Here is a 20,852-nt window from a genome sequence, read left to right on the forward strand (position 1 = left end):
CAGGTTGGAGCCCCCAGTACGCCCAAGTGATCCCCAAGCACCCCCGGGAGTGATCCCTGACCGAGCTCAGAGCCGGGAGTAAGCTCTGAGCAGCGCTAGGTGTGGCCCCCAAACAAAGCAAAACCAACAAACCAAAAAAACCAATTTTTTTTCTATTCTCAAAAGCAAAACATGCAAGAGCAGAAATGAGTGAGCGAAACCTCGTCCCTCCCAATACCCACTTTGCTTGCTTTAGCACCGGGCTTGCTTTTTTTTTCGAGCAATTGTCCTCAAAAGCAAACCCAGGAGATGGAGAAATGTGATACCCCCACCCTTTTCCTTCCCCGCTCCCCTTTTGTGTTCAAATTCATAAGGAAAGTGAGACGTCCGCCTTCCGTTCAGAAACAGTGCACTCCTGGCTCTGGGGGAAATTCACTGCACTCCGAGGTCCAGCGGTCTGTATTCAGAGCCAGCCCGACCTGCCGTCCTTTTTCCTCCCGAACATTTCTTCTCGCTTCTCAGTGCTCACTACAAGGCTCCTATTCAGATGAATGAAACTGGTCTCCGAGGGCAGCAGCGGAAGGAAGTCGCCTCCCCCAGGTTTAGGCAACCTCTCAGGAAAGGAAACTGTCGAGGGTGGGGTGGGGTGGGGTGGGGTCGGGTGCAGTGTGGCCGCCTCCGGACTAAGCCTGCTGCCACTCACTCGCTTCTCCCCTCTCCAACAACATGCAGTACCTGGATTCGGAGGAGCCCCTGGCTGACGAAGAGGATGATGTTTTTAGTGAAGGTAAAAGCGTCTTCCTGCCAGGGGTCGCTCCGAGCTGCTTTGCTTAGCTTGGACCGTGCTGGAGACTTTTGCCCGTGGGGACAAGAACTCTGGACACATTCCCGTGGGGGATGCTGGTGGTAGCTCCCCATTGGGGCACTGCAGGAATACGAGGGAGGGGACAAGGGGCAGGAATGGTTCCTCCGAAGGTCTTTTGTTCATTGAAGAAGTTGAAGGTTGGATCGAGGGTGGCAAGGAGTAGAAAACCTTCCCCTTGTCCCCCCTCTGGACTCTCTTGTCTGATGCCTTAAGGGAAGCCTGTTGCAGTGCTTTGCAGGAGGCCAGGAGAGAAGATGGACAAAGGGCCTGGGATGGAGTTGCTCCCTGGTACCAAGATGTACCAAGATGCTTTCTGTATTATGCACCTGCCTCCTTTCCATCTCCCTGATTTGGAGATCTCTCTCTCTCTCTCTCTCTCTCTCTCTCTCTCTCTCTCTCTCTCTCTCTCTCTCTCTCTCTCTCTCTCTCTCTTCCCCCCACCTCCAGCATTTCCTTCTGGGGCTGGACACTGCAGCCAGTTGGCCGCTGGTATCGCAGGACTGCCTAGTTCTCTCCAGGTACACACTAATCTCAAGGGTGTGGGTTTTATGCGTCACCTAGCAGGATGCAAGGGTCCTCTTCAAATGCTCCAGAGACTGGACCGTGGGCAAGCTCTTTTCCTAGAATTTGGCGCTATCTAAAGGGACGATTCTCTGGACTCTGGGAATTACACAAATGTGATGGTTTTCCACAAGAAATTGCATGCACGATTTGTTTCAAACTATGAAGTCATTTTTCAAAGGAGCACAAGTAGCCTTTGTTGTAATTACCCAAGACAAGCTCATTGACTAAAATAGTTAAAGGGCCTAGAATCGCGGGACTTCTTTGTCATCTAATCAGCTAGGGTTCAACCTCTGCTAGGTTTTGAGTCTGTCTTTTGTGCTTGTCTCATAAATACTTAAAAATCATAATGGGCGCGGAGCAGTACTACTGCAGGTAGGGCACTTGCCTTGCATGTGACCGGCCTGGGTTGGATTCCTGGTACCTCATATAGTTCCCCCAAGTTCTGCCAAAGGTGATCCTTCAGCACAGAGCCAGGAGTGAGCCCTGAGCACTGCCAGGTGTGGCCAACAAACAAAAATCATGGTTTGGGGTATTTATTGCATTTTAAATCAGTTTTGAGACGTATTTGTTCAAGTTTTGCGGCCACACACCGAATGCTCAGTCTGCTGCTTTACTTTGGCGACAGGTGGCAACAGCTGGCGTTTCCTTGGTTTGACCCTCAGCTCCGTTTTTTAGCTTTCACTTCGATCAGAAGATAATCTCTATGCTTCTACCCATTTCTATGCTGATAGCTACTCCCTTCAGGAGGGCATCATTCAAAATTAGAGAGAGAAGTCTGGGCAGGGGTCATTACCCAGCTAAGTCCCTCTCCACAGTTCTTTTGAGGCTCACCCAGGTACTAAACAGCGCCATCTGTAGGCCAGTTCAGACACTGCGGGCCCCGCCCTGCTCTCTGTCTCTCTCTGTCTCTCTGTCTCTGTCTCTGTCTCCTCTCTCCTCGATGATCATTTCAACCTCAACAGTGAAGGTCAAGATGAAGACTCAAGTTGGGAGTCAGATAAGATGCAAATGAAAAAAAAATCCCATTTGTCTCGTATCATGTGATGTAAACATAAGTACTTTAACTGATGCAACTAAACCTTGGTTTCTCAGGGGTGAGATGGGATCGTCATTCCTACTGGTCTTAGCTGCCTAATAGATTCACAGTATCTGTATTGCATTTTTGCATTTCACACGTGACGTCCTTTCTGCTTTCCGGACAGCTGAGCTCATTTCACTTAATCTGTAGAGATTAAAGATTATCCTTATTAAAATCCACCATCCAGGGCATTTATATCCAGTTTTTAGAGCCAGGGCTCATGTGGGTCAATTTCCATGGTGGCTTGTGTAGCGTCTGATTCACTTTTGGCATGTTCTCTGTTGGGTAATGGTCAACATGTCAACTCTGAAATTGCACGGCCTGGCCTCTCCCTCTTGACTCGTGCTGTGGCTTTGAGCCGGCCACGTAATCCCTTCATGTCTCAGCTTACTTATTCGTGAAATAGAGTGCAGACCTCCTCGACTGTGTGTGGATCGGAATGTTGTTACAAGACGGTCGTCACTCAGTTAACACTAATCCTAACATATCTCCTCTAAAACGGGCTTCAAGGCTCGTAGGTTAGAAAGCGGTGGTTCCAGGGCATTCACTCCTAAAACTTACATAGTATTATGTGATATTAGTTCAACTAAAACATCATTAAAAAAATGAAGAGGATTGCACCAAGTTTTCTTTTTCCTTTTGTCTAGTCAACCTAGAAGGTATTAGATAGGAATTACGTATAGACCTTCTGTTTTTATTTTTAACATTAATCCCACAGCCAGTGTCACCCATGTCCCCAGTTCCCGCCCACCTCCCAGCCCACCTCCTTAACTCGAATATTTTGAAGTTCAGTTATTGAAATTTGGGTATTCTGCTTACAGTGCTGTTGGTTTAGATACATATATCTACCTCACCTCTACCCCACTAATGTGTCCGAGGTCCCTGATCTCTGCCCTGTTATCTCCCAATCTGCCTCTTCTTACTTCTCCCCTCGATTTCTTTTCTTCCCTGAGCTTCGCACTTTTCATAATCTAGGGTCCAGGGTAATCTAGGCACCCCTCTTTGACACCTTCCATTTCCTTGTCCTGTTATTCTATATTTGATATGCCAAATACAGTAACAATAATGGGTCTCATTCACCTGACCCTGAAGGAGCCTCCAGTATGGCACCATTTGGAAGGACGAGTAAAGAGAGGCTGCTAAAATCTCAGGGATGGGACAAATGGAGACATTACTGGAGCCCGATTGAGCAAATCAGTGAACAACGGGATGGCTGTGATACAGTGATACAGTTATTCTATATACCACAGATAAGTGAGCTCATCCAGGACTTGTCCTTCTCCTGACTTTACTGCCTTTATTTCCTCCAGAGGGAACTTCAGTTTGTAAACAGCCTTCAGAGGGGTGACAGGCTAGAGCAGCTCTGGGCAAGTTGTTAAGAGCCTGGACTGCTGGCCTGGTCCAGCTCTTATGGAGGTTGGAGGATCTTGGACAAGTCAGCTAACCTCTTTGAGTCTCGGTCTTCATCTAAAACCAGATGGTGGACTGCACGTCCTCTTAGATGTCACTTTTAAGACTCACTTTTTTCTGCACAATGCTATACATCTCTCTAGAAGAACTGATGCTTGCTGGGGTTTCCACCCATCCTTTCAGCACACTTAGCGTGCAGAAAAAAGCAGAATGCTTTGGGTACAATGAGTTTCCTCAAACATGAAGAAAGGAAAATGCCCAGGAGCTTGTTACCAAGGCAACCATAGTTCTATGCAATGGACACATTTTTAAAGGACCCCGTTCCCCTAAAGGAACAAATTTAAAATGTAGGTCCATTTGGGCTAAAAGTAAGCATAAATTCCATTCAATTTGTGGACAACATAAAGATCTGGGGGAAAAAAATAAGTCAGGTTCTTAATCTTTTTCTTTTACCTGTCTTTCTGAGATCCTGTTTACTTCAGTGACTGTTTTCTACAGTTCAAGAGCATTGTTAAGGTTCACAGAAGCAAGAAGCATTGGTGTGTAGCTTTGTGCTTGTTCGAGGGGAGAGATGCACAGGAGCAGTGAGACAGAGAAGAAATCTCCCAGCTACTCACTGAAAACCCTAACGTCAGTTTTGCTCCTTCTCACCTTCCCCACTCACCTTCCCTCGTTCCTTGTGTATCTGTATCTTTCTCTCCTCTCCTTCTCTCTCATTCTCTCTTTCTCACAGACTCAGAGCACCCCATTTGTCCTTTAGAGAACAGCTTCAATGGAATATACTTAATTTATTTTATGTGTTGAAGAAACAATAGATTTGATTATCATGGTAGTGGAAAACTATTAAAATGTATCATTTGTACATATATGTAGCACTATCGTCCGGTTGTTCACTGATTTGCTCTAGCAGGCACCAGTAACGTCTCCATTGTGAGACTTGTTGTTACTGTTTTTGGCATATCGAATACGCCATGGGGAGCTTGCCAGGTTCTACCATGTGGGCGGGATACTCTCGGTAGCTTGCCGGGCTCTCTGAGAAGGACAAGAAATCGAACCCGAGTCAGCTGCATGCAAGGCCCTACCCGCTGTGCTATCGCTCCGTATAAACTATAAAATTATAATATATAAAATTCCTTGCAATTATCAGTTTCTTTGCATTTTATTCCTAATTTATCCAATGAAAGGGGTTTCGGCTCTTTGGTCACTGCGCCTTCTTCACAGCCTCTTCGGTGTGTCTTTAGTAGAAATAGCTGGGTGGGTAAGAATAGTAATGATTGTATAACAATTGGACTAATGATAGTAATAACCCTGGGGGTGGGGGAGGAAGGAGAAGAGAAAGCGCCGTACAAAGTGGAGGCCCTTGGCCAAGTTTCAAGAACAGAAACAGCATCCATGTGTGGGAGGAAACGGTCTACCAGGTGGTGGTCACTCAGTAGTTTAGCAGCCAGAATTACTCCTTGGCACGAGTCAAAGCTATAATTGCTTTTTCCTTAGAATCACACACCCTCATTGCCTCTGGTTTCAGCACTGCTCAGGAATCTGTTGTCAGTTCAGCCGTGAGGATAATGAAACACCTCAAGTTCACAGTCACGTGTGCCAACTACTTCTGGGGCTCGTATGGTTCCCCCAGACACATCCTTCCCTCTAAGAACTTACCTCTAAAAAGACCACAGGAAACAGGAAAGGGGTTTGACAGGACTTTGAATGTTCCCTGCTGCCTGGCAGGAGAGCATGAGAACACATCTCCAGGGCTGGGTCTGTGCCTAGGAAAGTTGTGCAAGCTTCCCGGAGGAGGAGAACCCTCCCAAATGGAAGGAACTGGCCCGAGGAGGGTTGTTCCATCATTCATACCGGACAGGTGACTGGGAGAAAATGACACTTTGGAACAAGCCCGTCTCCTCTCCTCAGGACTAGTGAGTTAGAGCTTTTTCCCTTTCAAAGACAACTTCAGCTCAGAGACTGTTGCACACAAATAAATAAATAAAATAACAAGAGGGGTCCAGAGACAGGATCGAAGGTAAGGCGCCTGGATTGCAGGAGGCTGACCCAGGTTCCATCTCTGGCATCACAAATGGTCCCATCAGGAGTGATCCCTGAATACAGAGCCAGGAGTAAACCCCGGACATACCCAGGTGTGGTGAAAACAAATGAAAAAATCCAAACAACAACAAGCATAGCAGTAACAATGGCAAATCAACATATTTGAAAGCCATTATTAAAATTTAAAAATCATTTCAAGTAAAGCAGATCCCTCCCCACTTCCTGTCTTTCAGTGTAAGGAGCTTATGGCGCTTAGAGAGATGATTTTAAAGAGATAAAGCATTGTGCAACCTATTGTAATCAGGCACATTTTGATGTGTCTGGAAAATTCTAGTTGCCCTTTCCAAAACTGAAAGAAGGAAGACGAGATTAAATTAAGATTAAATACAAACCAATAACTCCTGAAATGTAGACAGGTTAAGTCATGCCCTCTATGGAAAAAAAAAAAGATAAAGTTGAAAAAACAATGAGAGCTAGGACATAAAAATGAATTGCCCTGGCCAGAAAGAGTAAAGAGTTTTTGTCTGATCATGCCTTATTTTATATAACAGAAGCAGAGTAATGTTTAAGGATCCTTGGATCCTCTTTGAAAAACAAGACATTTGGGGTGCTCCAAGGGAACCCAAGTAATGGGGTTGAAGAGGACCAAGAAGACATTGTTGTAGAGTTGATTGCTTTGTGTTCGCACGAACTGCCAGATTCCGTGGGCCGATCTCCACTGTTGGGTTATAGGCATTGAGAACAGACACAGACCTCCCCGCAGTCACTCGTGTGTATATGACGTCTGCCTGGGATTACCGTGAAACATTCCCTTCCCATAGATGTCTAGGAAGCTTGCTGTGGCTGGTGCCAAGGAGATGGTGTCATTTCGGGGGCACCAACTAAAATAGCACATTGCAGTCAAGCTAGGCAGCTGTCTGAGGCCGCGGCTCACCGCCTTGACTTACAGCCTCTCGTGACCTCAGAGTGAACTACCGAGATGAGGTCAAAGCCAACGGAGCACCCGTCCTACAAGCAAAGCATGCGGATGCGGCTTGAACATCTCTATCAGCAGCCTGCAATGGTTTTTTTTTTTTCAGGAATGGTCTGAGATATGTTTGAGCACGCCTTCTGTAGGACTAGAACTGAAACCTGAGGGCGTATGCATGTCTGTGATATGCGTGGCACTGGCGAATAAAAGTGGAAACCAGACCATGAAACCCAGTATACAGTTGCCGGCATCTTACACACCAACTTAAGCACGGGGGCTGGAGTGATAGCACAGCGGATAGGGCATTTGCCTTGCACGCGGCCGACCTGGGTTCGCTCCTGAGTGAAGAGCCAGGAGGAACCCCTGTGCATAGCCGGGTGTAACCCAAAAAGAAAAAAAAAACTTAAACATGAAATCAAACTGCCATGTGCTTTCTTTTTCGTTCTTCCTTCCTTCCTTCCTTCCTTCCTTCCTTCCTTCCTTCCTTTCTTTCTCTCTTTCTCTCTCTCTTTCTTTCTCTCTTTCTCTCTCTGTCTTTCTCTCTCTTTCTTTCTTTCTCTCTCTCTTTCTTTCTTTCTTTCTTTCTTTCTTTCTTTCTTTCTTTCTTTCTTTCTTTCTTTCTTTCTTTCTTTCTTTCTTTCTTTCTTTCTTTCTTTCTTTTTGGGCCACACCCAGCAATGCACAGGGGTTGCTCTTGGCAGTGCTTGGTGGGGGGACCATATGGGATGCTGGGGGTCGAACCTGGGTCAGCCACATGCAAGGCAAACGTCCTACCCACTGTACTATCGCTCCAGCCCTCCATATGCTTTCTTCATACATAGGACGCTTCAGGTTGTACTTGGGGTTGGCTTCATCAGAGTCTGAAGTGTGTATGCTCCCGTGTGCTAAACGTATGGCAGTTCTGTAGCACAGTACCCTCCAAAGTAAGGGAGGGATTTATCAAGAACCTCAACTGTCGGTCTTTGTTGGTCAAGGGCAGTTAAACTGTGAGGCCGTTTCACTTCATGATTTGTAGACAGAGCACGTATCATAGGTTATGTCAAATTCCTCTTGCATAAAAAATAAAAAAGAACAACATGTCTCCTTTTAAGATATGTTTAAGAGAAAGATTTTGACTGATGCCAGTATAGCAATAAAAATCCTCTATATACTAAAAGGAAAGAAAGAGGAAGAAATAGCCAGAAAGCAGAATGAAGTGGGTGGTTGGCCACACTCAGCTACTCCTGCCTCTGACGTGAACACTGTCACGTGGAGGACCATGTGGTTTGGGGGATCAGGCCAGGGATGACCACATGCAGGCAAACATGCTCTTTAACCCCCTGGACTTCATTCTAATTTTTGTTGTGTTAAAAATAAATCAAAAGTAAATAAAAATAAAATTTAAAAATTGGGGGCTGGAGTGATAGTACAGTGCGTAGGGTGTTTGTCTGGCATGTAGCCAACCTGGGTTTGATCCCTGGAATGCCATATGGTCCCTGAGTACCACCAGGAATGATTCTTGAGTGCAGAGCCAAGAGTAACCCCTGAGCATCGCCAGGTGTGATGCAAAAATAAATAACTTAATTAATTAATTAAATAAATCAAAAGAAAAATGTTTGGAGGACACAGAAGATGCAGAAGATGAATAATATTTATAGTTTCTGATCCAATAATCTATTTCTAGGAACCTCTCCCTGGGAAATGATCACAAATATTAACAAAGCGGAGAATCACCTAACTACTCAATAATAAAGAAATAGTAAATGTTTGCTCTGCTGTGGCTGACAATTATTATTGCAAAGACTTTATCATGATGAGAACTTTTTACGAACATCAAAAGGGCACATGCTGTGAGCATATTATATTTTTAGCTGTGATTCCACGTGAAAAATAAATCACAATTAATAAAAACTTATATGAAATTACTTATTTACATATGTATTTTCCATACCCTAGGCTTTTTTTCATACCTCTACCTGCTTAGCAAGTGTTGCAGGCAGCAGACTCCTTGTAGACCAATACCGCAGGCAAAGTAAAAATACTGAAACTTAGAATATAAAAGTGGGAAAGTACAGGCTCAGAGAGGGGCAAGACATCTCTTTTCTATTTGACAGAGCCAGAAAATTTGGGTTGAATATGAAAAGATTTTCATTCATAGGAAACAAAGTGGCCGGAGCCATAGCACAGTGGGTAGGGCATTTGCTTTGCATGAGGCCGACCCAGATTCAATTTCTTCGTCACTCTCGGAGAGCCCGGCAAACTACCGAGAATATATCAACCTCATGGCAGAGCCTGCCCAGTACCCGTGGCGTATTGGATACGCCAAAAACAGTAATAACAAGTCTCACAATGGAGACGTTACTGGTGCCTGCTCAAGCAAATCGATGAGCAACAGGACATCATGAGTTACAGTGATACAGTGCTACAGGAAACAACGTAAACATAAAATAAGGTCCTTATTATAATAAAAATAATAATGAAAAGATCCTAAGCATGTTATCATCGCCAGCTGTACTGTAATATTCCACAGTAGAAAATAGGCAGCTCTAAATGAAATATGAGGCTGGAGAGATAGTCCGGTGGGTAAGACATTAGCTTTGCATGCGTCTGACCCCATTCCAACCTCCAGCACTATGTATGGTCTCTTCCAGGAGTGGTCCCTGAACACTACCAGGTGTGGCCTAAAAAATTTAAATGTGATAAAGTAAGAGGGGAAAGTGAGTGCCTTCTAGGAGGCGATGAGATTATGATGCCAGGAGATTTTTTCCTTCTGAGTTTTTGGATCACTGACAGTTAAGAGTTTAAACATTTATTTTGTGCCAAAAATAGTAACAAAAGTCTCTCAATGAGAGACATTACTGGTGCCCACTCAAACAAATCGATGAGCAATGGGATGACAGTGACAGTGAACAGCAGAGGAAGACTAGCTGGCTGGTCCCTCCCCCACTCTCGCCTTTCTTGACTGCCCATTCAGAGAGAGCGTTAATGAGCAGAAATAGAAGGGGAAAAACTTGACTTTCAGATCACAAATGAAGTAAGCCGACTCAGCTGCTGAATCAACTCTGAAAATTGGCACAAGGGGCCGGAGTATTAGTACAGCAGGGAGGGCTTTTCCCTTGCACATGGCTGGCCACGGGTTTGATCTCCAACATCCCATGTGGTCCCCCATGTACCACCAGGAGTAATTCCTGAGTGCAGACCCAGGAGTAACCCCTGAGCATTGCCAGGTGTGACCCCCCCCCAAAAAAAAGAAAAAAGAAATGACTCAATAAAAATAAATAAATAAAAATTGACATACAGAAAACTCTTGAGGGAACGAATATGAAAACATTTTCTACAGTGGGCTTTCTTTTCTACTGGGAGAGCACAATGAACAGACAAAATGATAGCTGGGGGGGACAAAGCATGTCCAAGAATCAAATATGCACATAATAATTTGTGGAGGCTTTGTTAGCCAGGTTCCAGTCAAGAACGTGCTGTGGAGATACTAGGAGAGGCTAACTCTTCTCTGTGACTTTTACTCTATATGCGGAGGAGACACTGGGCGTGCCCGCGCCCCGCTCATCTCTGTTCATTTCTCCAACAGTTGAAAGTACATGAAAATTCTACCTTTTCATGTAAAGTACGATGAAAGATATCTATATCTATGCATGTTTTATATAAAGTAAAAGTCCTTCAGCCTGGAAACGGAGCTCAGTGGGAGGACGTCTGCCTCACATATACACAGCCCTGGATTCAATTTCCAGGACCCCAAACAAAACAAAACAAAGACACTAAAGGCACGTTTCTTTGGGGGGGGGGAAATGCTGCTATTTTCAGTCATCTGTCTCCTGCAATCTGGTAAAAAATTTAAAATGTATGCTTGCTCTGAAAACTGCCTCTAGCAGACACCAGACCCTTTCCCAGGACTATGATTGCTTTGCTAAGTCCTTGCCATGTAAAAGAAATTCTGGCGCCACCATGGGTTTTAGGTTTAGGAGTTTTACCAGTCAAGATGCCCAAACTGAGGGAAGGCCACATAATAAAAAGAACCTAACATTTGCACACCAAGACCTAGTTTAACTTATCCGCAGTTTGACTGGAGGCAGGATATCCACCTCTTCAACAGCTTCCAGTTCCTGCTTTCCCACAGGGACGATGATCCCTTACAGTGAGAAGCAGGAGGAGCAGGGAACAAGGATGTTCGCCGAGAGGTGGCGGTGGTGATGACAGTGAATGAAGAAGGTTGTCGGGAGAGTAGGAATGGGAGTGGGGGTGGTGAGGAAGGTGGGGTGGTGGTGATGGGGATGATGGGATGGCGATGAGCCTGATGATGAAGGAGGGAGTGAGGATAATGAACATGATGGTGGTGAAGGTGATGGTGACAATGGTGATGATAATGAATATGATGGTGGAGACAGTGCCCACCTCAAAAAAAAAATTACTGGAAAGTTGAAGGATATAATGTACGAGATCATGAAAGACACTTGCTATATCCACCTGTTATGACTGATCTTCCCTAGCTGTCCCAGGCTTAGCTGTCCAGCGAAGTCTACACAAGTCTCCTCTCCTGTTGTAGCTTTTGATACACACACACACACACACACACACACACACACACACACTAATTAGAGCAGAGTATTGAGACTGCTCCCTTCAACTGCTCCCTGGCTCAGGAGTTAACAAGCCTGGGACTGCCATCTGATCCCTACCCCCGTGACCACCAGGGCAGGGCTTAAAATAGCCCCATTGTTTGGCACAGCTAGGAAGGAGAGCCTTCCTATTTTCTGGTGCTTTCTACCAAGCTGGTTTCCCTGTGGAAACTCATTTGAAGTCAAAGAGCAACATACTCTCTGGTAGTTCTCCTGCGGAGAGCGACTCCTTCCCTGGTTAGGGGTCATCACCACTAAGCCATGCCGGAGAAGAATGTCTCCCTAACAGTGTCCAGGCTCTGGGACCCGGGTAATACTCACTTGCGATAAGCAGATGACACACAAGTCACTGCCCCCTTACTGCCTCATTGCCACACATCAGAGATTTTTTGTTGTTGTTTGTTTTTGAGACACACCAGTGGTGCTCAGCAGCTACTTCTGGCTATGCATTCAGGAACCGTTCCTGGAGGTGCTTAGGGGACGGTATGAGATGCCAGGGATTGAACCCAGGTCGGCTGCATGCAAGGCAAGCACTTTCCCCACTAAACTGTTGCTCTGGCCCTTCGGAGATCCTTTAAGGCACCAGTGGCAGTAGAGTGGCTAGGACACTTTCCTTGCGTGCTGCTGACCCGAGTCTTATCGCTGGCAACCCACATAGTGCTAGCCAGGAGTGACCTCTGAGCACAGGGCCAGGACTAAGCCCTGAAGCACCGCCAGGTGTGGCCCCAAAACTAAACAAACAAAAACAGAATTCTTTTTTTGAAAAAAGTAATCTGGGGTCAGAGAGATAGTACCGTGGGCAAGGTTCTTGCCTTGCACTCATCCAACCCAGTTGTGATCCCTTCACCACCAGGAGGGATCCCTGAGCTCAGAGCAAGGAATAAGCCGTGGCCACAGCTCAGTGAGATCCAACCAAAGTCAAAGTCAAAGTAAGCTGATAAAGGCTGGGCTCTTTGTGTTCATTCAAACCTGTCTGATTCAATTGTAGAATGTGTGTGTGTCAGAAATCTGAACTAGAATTTTCGAATAGTAATTATATATTGTGTTTGTTTGCTTTGGAGCCATACCCACCCTTGCTCAGGGTTTAGTCCTGGTGGACTCGGAGGACCATAGGAACCGCGAGAATCAAACCTGGGTCAGCCACATACTGTATTATGTCTCTAGCCTCAATAGTGGAGTGATAGCACAGCGGGTAGGGTATTTGCCTTGCATGTGGCTGACCCAGTTTCGATTCTTCCATCCCTCTTGGAGAGCCCAGCAAGCTCCCGAGAGTATCCCCTCCCACAAGGCAGGGCCTGGCAAGCTACCCGTGGCATATTTGATATGCCAAAAACAGTAACACCGAGTCTCATAATGGAGACATTACTGGTGCCCACTCGAGCAAATTGATGTACAATGGGACAACAGTGCTACAGTGCTACATTTATTTTTACTCCCATTACTTTGAAAATATTTGTTTCTTCTTCTGTGGGTGCAAGTGTGTGTGTGTGTGTGTGTGTGTGTGGTGTGGTGTGGTGGGAGGGGATGTTCTGGACACCAAATCCAGGGCCTCACATACGCATACAAGATACAAGGCTGTAGCCTGCTTTTAAAATATTGTCAATGGCGAGACCTCTTGGAGCAGACCATGATAAGCTTTTCATGTCTATTTCCACATAACCATATTTACGTGCAGGAGTACAGAACAGTATTCTGAGTAAGCTCAGAGGCTCACTGGTTTATCAGACTTCCCGAGGCAGAGAATAATCGAATAGGAGCGACCCACTGTGAACTAATCAACAGCGGTTGATGAGCACCACGTAATACAATTGTGACTGGGGCCCACAATGGGCCGGAGAGGTCAGTAGCGGTGTCTGCCGGAACAGAATAGACTAGAGCCCGGGAAGATGGTGCTAAGATGCAAGCAGCATCTTGTGTGAGAAAAGACAATGGACATTAGCACCAATCACACAGACTAGAGTGTGGAGAACAGGAAGATGCCCAGTGGTCATCTCAGATGCGGTGACACTCCAGAAAGACGGGAGATGGGAGTTTCTGCCTTTATCACCTGCCAGGCCACGCCGAGCAGAGCACGGAGTGACGTGCCCTCAGCAGCAACTGGCAAACTGTGGTCTCCTGGGAGCCCAACCTAGCCGAGGCCTGGTTTCGTACCACCTACGAAATTCAGAATACTTCTTCCAAAACAACATTTGCTCTCCTGACAGTGGGATTGCTTGAACTCAGATTATGCAATCTGTTTCCGAAAAAGAGTACCCACTCTTTTCCTTACTAGCTGGTACTACAAAGGAGAAAAGAACAGTGATCACTTATTATTATTCTTTTAATTTGGCTATACATAGATGGAATTTTGTTTTCCCTTTTGCTATCTCTAAAAATAGAGATAATGTCTCGATTCAAAATGTCCTCATTTTTGCCTCTGGCCTTCCAAATATAAAATGTTTACTCTTGGGCCAAAGAGAAAGTCCAGAGCTTAAAACTCCTTCCCTGCATGCAGTCAACCCTATTTCAACCCCTGAAGTCACCAGCAGTGATTCATGAGCACAGAGCCAGGCAGCAGTGTGACCAAATTAGTGATTTAAGTATATGTATAAATATGTATAAATATACTTATACACAAATCACTAGATAAATATATAGTGATTTGGATATATAGTACATATAGAGAGAAGATAGTACATATGCATATATGTATATGTGTACATATGTGTGTATATATATGTATGTATATATATATATCTGCATAAAAAGCCTGTTAAATTCTTGGTCTCAGTCACCAACTTCTGGATTATTTTACCTTTTACGGGCAATGATTTTTTTAACCACATCTCACTCCAGTACTTCCGTTTTTGACTGACAGGGTCTTATGTTTAAACCTCACTTACAAGGGGATTAATCTCCTTTTATTGTAATAGAAAGATACATAGATCTTTATGTATCTTTATGTACTATGTGGCTATCTATAGATGTATAGATACGAGGATAGCCATTACCACATTGCATTGCTCTATAATTCCAACTGGAAGATGATGAAACACTAGTGAAACACTTAGATTTTGAAGACAAAATCAAAGGCAGGGGCCAGAGAGAGAGCACAGAAGGTAAGGCACTTGCTTTCCAGAAACCAACTCTCGGCTCAACCCCTGGCTCCCCACAGGGCCCTCTGAGCACCACCAGGAGTGACCCCTTAGTGCAGAGCCAGTAGTAAATCCTGAGCCCAGCTGGGTATGGCCCCCAAACGAACAAAGGCAGAAGCCCTGAAGGTGGAGGGCAGAGAAGGGAAGAAACACAGTAGGGCTAAGGGTCTCGGGTCCCAGCCCACCGATGAAATACATGGAAGGTGGCAGCAAACTGGGACCCTGGTCATTCCCACTGTAACCCCTGTTTCATTTCAGGGGAGCCTGTGCCCCCTTTGGCTCTTTAGGTTGACATATCTCCAAGATCTCGAGCCCATGAGCCTCACCATAAGGAAACACAATGATTTGAAGCCATTTTCTTGGCTTTCACACACACACACACACACACACACACACACACACACACACACCACTCCACACTCCTAAGCCAACAAGGAGTGATGGTGCCAGGCCTTGAGAGGCATCACCTACAGAGGCCACACTTTGGAAACCCGTTACCTTTATGCTAGAAGATTCACAGGATTCGCAGACCTTTGATCACCCCCCACCCAAACTGTGCTGGCTCTAATCTACTGCCCATCTCCCGAAAGCTGTAAGAATAACCAGTTGGTGCTTGAGGATGCGCCACCTCCACTTCCTGGAGGAAGTGCGTGGAGGGAGAAAGGCCTGGGAAGCAAGTGTCCACTCAGCCGGCATGTCCATTCAAGGACCAGGAATCCTTCTCAAAGGAGGCGCAGACATGCGAGCACAAAGAACCGGCACATATATCCACACGCACGCTTGCAGGGAGGGGGCCACTCAGCGCCTGGTTGCTAAGCACTCACAGAAGCAGGAATGTTCTGCGCTCTCAGGCGTCAATGCGCAGTTGTAGCTCGGTGGCAGAGAATCTTGGTATAAGGAGGAGTTAGAGAGCCGTTGTTTCTGTATTTCTTCTTTTATTTGGTTTTGCTTTAGGCTGAGGGCCACCCCCAGCTGTTCTCAGGGTTTACTCCTGGTTCTGCACTCAGGGATCGCTCCTGGAGGTGCTCTGGGGATCACGGGCAGTGCCAGGGATTGAACCCAGCTTGGCTTTGTGCAAGGCAAGTGCTCTCCCTACCTGCTGTAACATCTCTACCGCTCTAGAGAGCCACTTCGCACTGTCACTCAGAAAGGAGAAAATGTACCTGGAGGGGCTTGAGTGATAGTACTGTGAGGAGAGTGTCTGCTTTGCACACAACTGACCCAGGTTCAAACCCCTGCACCCCGTATGGTCCCTTGTGCAGTATCAGAAGTGATTCCTCAGCGCAGAGCCAGGAATTATCCCTGAGAATCACCGGTGTAGCCCAAAACACATATGTGTGTATATATAAAAAATTTCATATTCCTCACACTTAGAAAAAGTTCCCATTTCTAAATATGTATGCAAAAAAACTGAAAACATCCTTAAAGTATTTCTACATCATTTCTGCAGCAGTATCACTCACACTAGCCCAAAGTTAGAAGCAACCCAGTTGTCCTTTGATAAATGAGTGGGGTAAAATGTGGCCTCTACCTGCAATAGAGTATTATTCAGCGGTGGAATATAATTTAGTCTTAAAGAGAAAAGGGATGTTGACACATGCTATAAAGTGGAAGAACCCAGGAACATTAAGCTGGATGGAATAAATGAGTTAGGCACACATGTAAAACCACATATTGTATGATTCCTTCTATAAGGTATCAAGTTAAGTTCAAGAAATAGCATAGTTTCCAGGGACTGGAGAGAAGAGGGAATGAGGGAATTGTTGTTAAATGGTTATAAAGTTTAGGTTTGCAAGGTTGGTTACACAGTATGAAAGGATTTAACACTACTAAATCATGCACATAAAGGTAACTAAGATGATACCTTTTATATTATATTCTTCTACCACAGTTTGTATCTATACTATTTGCAGGGGCAGGGAGAGAGTTGGTAATGGTGCCATCCTCAGGAGTTGGGAAGCCCTCTAGATGGGACCCCTGGGTTGATTCTCTGGCACTGAATTTTCTCCCAAGAACCATCAAGTATGATCTAAGACATCTCTGAGTATGCCCCCTCCCCAAAATAATAAGGGAAGTAAAAGCAGGGTTTTGGCACACCAGGATGGAGTCCTCACCTGCATGTGTGAGGTCTTGAGCTCGACCCCAACACTGCCTGGCTCCCTTTCCAACCCAGCCGGGCAGTCTTGGTGCCCTCTGAGCACTGTTGGCCAGACCAGACAGTTCCCAAACATCCACAGAACAGCCAGGAGTCCTCGGCCCTGGCAGCTTAAACACGAGACAACTGAATGGCCACAGCACAGAGAAAAGCTTCCCGGGTACCAATCCAGAGCAAGTCGGACCCCATCTGAGTTTTCAGAAGGCTGAACTCTTCGTAACGGGATGTGTTCAAGTGAGCTAAGGACACTTCTTTTACCCATTCCCGCCTAGCTGGGAATCCTTGTGAAGGTTCTCTGTATAAAAACGAAGATTTGCACTGACTGGGGTGCTCCAGGGAGGGGGCTGGTATAATTAGAAGAGGCAACCCACTCAAGAGCTGGAGAACTGCTTAGGATAGGAGATATATTTTTTTCCCCTTTTGTTTAATGACTATTGAATGTTTACTGTGTGCCAAGTTCAATTATTCCTCGGCAGTGCTTGTAAAAAAAACCAATAACAACTCCCGCCTTTTGGTTATATTGTCGTGAAGGGAAAAAGAAAGAAGAAAGCTAATATTGCTTTGGTGTTCCTGAAGCGTGAGAGCTAGCGCAGGGGCTAAGGCACTTGTGGACAAAGGTTTGGATCCCTGGCACCGCCTATGTGGTTCTTCAAGCACCCCCGGGAGTAATCCCTACGTACCACAGTGTATGACCCAAACACCCCACTGTCCCCCAAATAAATGCTGCACAAGTGGCTCACAAACACTAAATGAAAGGGAAGATTGGAGGAGGGGAGTTGGAGAACCAGAACAGACTCTCTGGAGGTGAATATTTGATTTTGGGTTTTAGGGCCACACCCTACTGTGCTCAGGGCTTACTCCTGGCTCTGTGCTCAGGAATCACTCCTAGCGGGGCTCAGGAGACCATATGCAGTGCCACGGGTTGAACCGGAGAAGGCAAGTGTTTTACCCACTTTATTATCTCTCCAGCCTCGGAGGTGGGTGTTTTTTTTTTAAAGTTAGCATCACATTCTTTCTTCTTTTCTATTTCTTTTCTTTTTTCTTTTATTTTTTTTCTTTCTTCTTTTTTTTTTTAAGCACCATGGTTTACAACACAATTACTCGGAGGGTTTCTTGCATGAATCATTCCAGTACCACCCACTCCACCAGAGTGTCCCTGTCCAGCCCTCATTGTCCCAGTGTCCCCTCTGGCCCCCACCCCAGTGGTAAGCTTCCTACCAAAGACCAAGGCTGAGTTTCAGTTGCCTTTGGGCATCAGTTATTCCCTGCTATTTCTTCATATCCTGCAACTAAGAGAGACCCTTCTGTGTCTGTCCCTCTCCTCTGACTAATGTCATCCAGCACCATCTCTCCAGGTGCATCTAAGAGAGCATGACGTTTTGGAAACCTTCACCTGGCCACTGCCAGGTGTCTTCCCTCCCTGTTCAGAAACTTGCTTTCCATGTCTCTTTGCTGAGAGATTACACCTTCAAAGGGTCTCACTACCGAGAGCTCAGGAGGCTTAGGGGTTATCCTCCCAGATAAAGGTGGAGAAGGGGGCAGCCCCTTACGAAACTCCCTTCTTTCCTACCCCCAAGGAGATCTGTCAGCCTCCCTCCCTCACACTTAGAGCCAGCACCCAGCTCCTTCACTTTGATTTTATCCCAAATCCCAACCACTTCTCTCTCTTCTAATCCTTGGCGGAATTCTTCTTGCTCCTCTAAGATAGTCTCTCAAGCCCTCAGAGGCCACTAGAAGGTATTAGCACACCCGCCACTGCAAACACGGAGGCAGGGTCAAATACTCGATGCCCGACACTTGAGTATTCTCTCCAGCCTGACAAGAGAACGCATGTGTTCAAATGTCTGCGAGCTCCAGTGTGTGTTCAATATCGGGTTTGTGCATCTCGCAGCTGTTGAACTTAAATTCCTCTTTCAATGAGTCCCCCGACCTCCCACACCCCCGCCCCAGGGCTGAGAGGCCCCCCTGAGAAGGCCTGTGTGCATGGGCCATGGGCTGGAGTGACAGTCCAGAGGGGAGGGCGTTTGCCTTGCACACGGCTGACCCGGGTTCAATCCCCAGCATCCCATATGGGTCCCCGAGCCACACGCGGAGTGATTCCTGAGTGCAGAGCCCGGAGTGCCGAGCTAGGAGCATCACCCTGAGCATCACCAGGTGTGAGCCAAAAAAAAAATTTTTTTTAAAAGCCCAAAATAAATGAATAAATAAAATTAAAATAAAACCTGCCAGGGCACAGGGCTTCAAGGCCCCTTCCGACTTGGCCAGCGTCGTGGGCGCAGGAGACAAAGGAGAGCAGGTGTGGGCACAAATCTTCCTCAAGCAGCCCCTGGGGGCTGACATCAACCCCTCCAATCCCTCCACCTCCCCCATCCCCCACTTCCATTCCTGCCAGCGCAGCTGTTGGCGCTCCTGGCTGCGCGAGAGACGATTTCCTAGGGGAGACTGTCTCCCGACACTCTCCCAGGAGACCCGGGTCACCCAGAGCCCTCGCCTCGGTTCCCCTCGCTCTGAAACTTCCACCTCCCTGCCTCCAGCCCCCTGCGCGTGAATGACCTATTTTGAACGTGACAGTCGAGGACGAGGACCACGACGATGACACTTGGGTGGCGTGAATAATTTATGAGGTGTCAGAGCCCTGTCAACGCAGTAATAGCCCCGCAGCCGGCCGGTTGGCTCCTGATGGAGGGAGGGCGGCGGGCTCTGTCCACTGTCTCGGGCACATTGTGCAGGCGATTGTGGAGGAAATGAAGGGAACCCGGACTTGGTGCCGGAAACGGGGGCGTCAGATTGCCACTTTCACCTCTGCAGAGTGAAATCGCATCGGGGCCCATGGGGATGGAGTCTGGCTCCAGCCTCCTGTTTGGGCAGAAAATGTATGAGGGGGGTGGGGAGGTGGAGGGGGGGGAAGGGCACAGTGACCGAGGAAGGAAGTGCTTGAAGAGGGGTGTCCACACCCCCCCCTTCAAGAGCCTTCACGTGCCCAGGGCTGGAAGAGGAGAGCACAGCTTTCAGCCCGCACCTGGAGTCCCAGCTTAGAAGCAAAAACAAAAGGTGGGGGGTTTTGATTGCATTCATATCTGTTCATTAACTTTATGAGGCTGGCTCTCGTCCTAATGGGTTTCATCTCTAGAGGATTTGAGAATTTGGCTGCCCGGACCCGAGTTTCTCAGACCTGAGCAACCTGCCCGGGGCTTTCCAAACTTCATCAGACTCCTGGTGTCCTCGATGATGTGAAAGATCTGAGAGGATTTATGGCAGGAGGAAGAGACGTGATCTGGCCTGGGTGCAGCGGCCTCGGACAGGGCCCCGGGGAGGATGTGGAACTTGACCAGCCCCTGAGTCGGGCAGGAGTGTTCCGGAACAACCTTAGAAAAAGGGACGGGCACTTCTCCAGGATTTGCAGGCAGTGGCCATGGGGTGAGAGACAGAAGCAGGCACTGTCTCCTGTAGCGCTAAAAGTTTGGCGTTTGGTGTCCGTATCCTTATATTTTTACATCTGTATTTGGTTTGGGGGACCCCAGGCAGGTTCCTCAGGTCAGGATGGTACCCGGGGCCTCCCGGCTGTGCTCCAGGAGACCGTGGGACCCCGCAGCGCCAGCACTTGGCCCTGGGCATAGGCGCAGCCCTCTGAGCCGTCCCTCTGGCTTCACGCAGTTTGTGTTACTGGCGGGGACAGGGAACACACCAAGGGGGAGATTTCCCCTGAGGCTCCCATTTGGCAGAGTCCAACGGAGCCGAGAATCTGCACTCGGAGCCCCGGCGCCTCTCCAGAGCTGCTCCCTGCACACGGGGTGCAGAAGGGAGAGCCAGCACCCAGGGCCTGCGTTGCAGAGGTGCGGCCGGTGCACCGGGCGGGTTTCTGGAACCACACTGGGTTGCCAAGAGGGCTAGGACACCTCTTTGGTCTGTTTCCCAAGCGAGGCCTGAGACAGCGATGCAGGAAAGACTGGCGGGAAGGACGGGGCGGGAGCAGGGAGGGCTGCAGAGTTGATGTCTTTGTTCGGGGGCTGCCCCTGGTGATGCTCAGGCTTTACTCCTGGTCTGCGC

General features: G+C 47.2%; 1 protein-coding gene across 1 annotated transcript in view; it reads left to right on the forward strand.

The window, feature by feature from the left end:
* Positions 1-705: 705 nt before the first annotated feature.
* RIPOR2 (RHO family interacting cell polarization regulator 2) overlaps positions 706-20,852 on the forward strand; it is a 139,049-nt gene continuing 118,902 nt past the window's right edge. Inside the window, 1 exon segment of the mRNA XM_055124317.1 lies at positions 706-766. Coding sequence (XP_054980292.1) covers positions 706-766 — 61 coding nt within the window.

Source organism: Sorex araneus, chromosome 2, assembly GCF_027595985.1.
Source record: "Sorex araneus isolate mSorAra2 chromosome 2, mSorAra2.pri, whole genome shotgun sequence".
Classification (NCBI taxonomy): domain Eukaryota; kingdom Metazoa; phylum Chordata; class Mammalia; order Eulipotyphla; family Soricidae; genus Sorex; species Sorex araneus.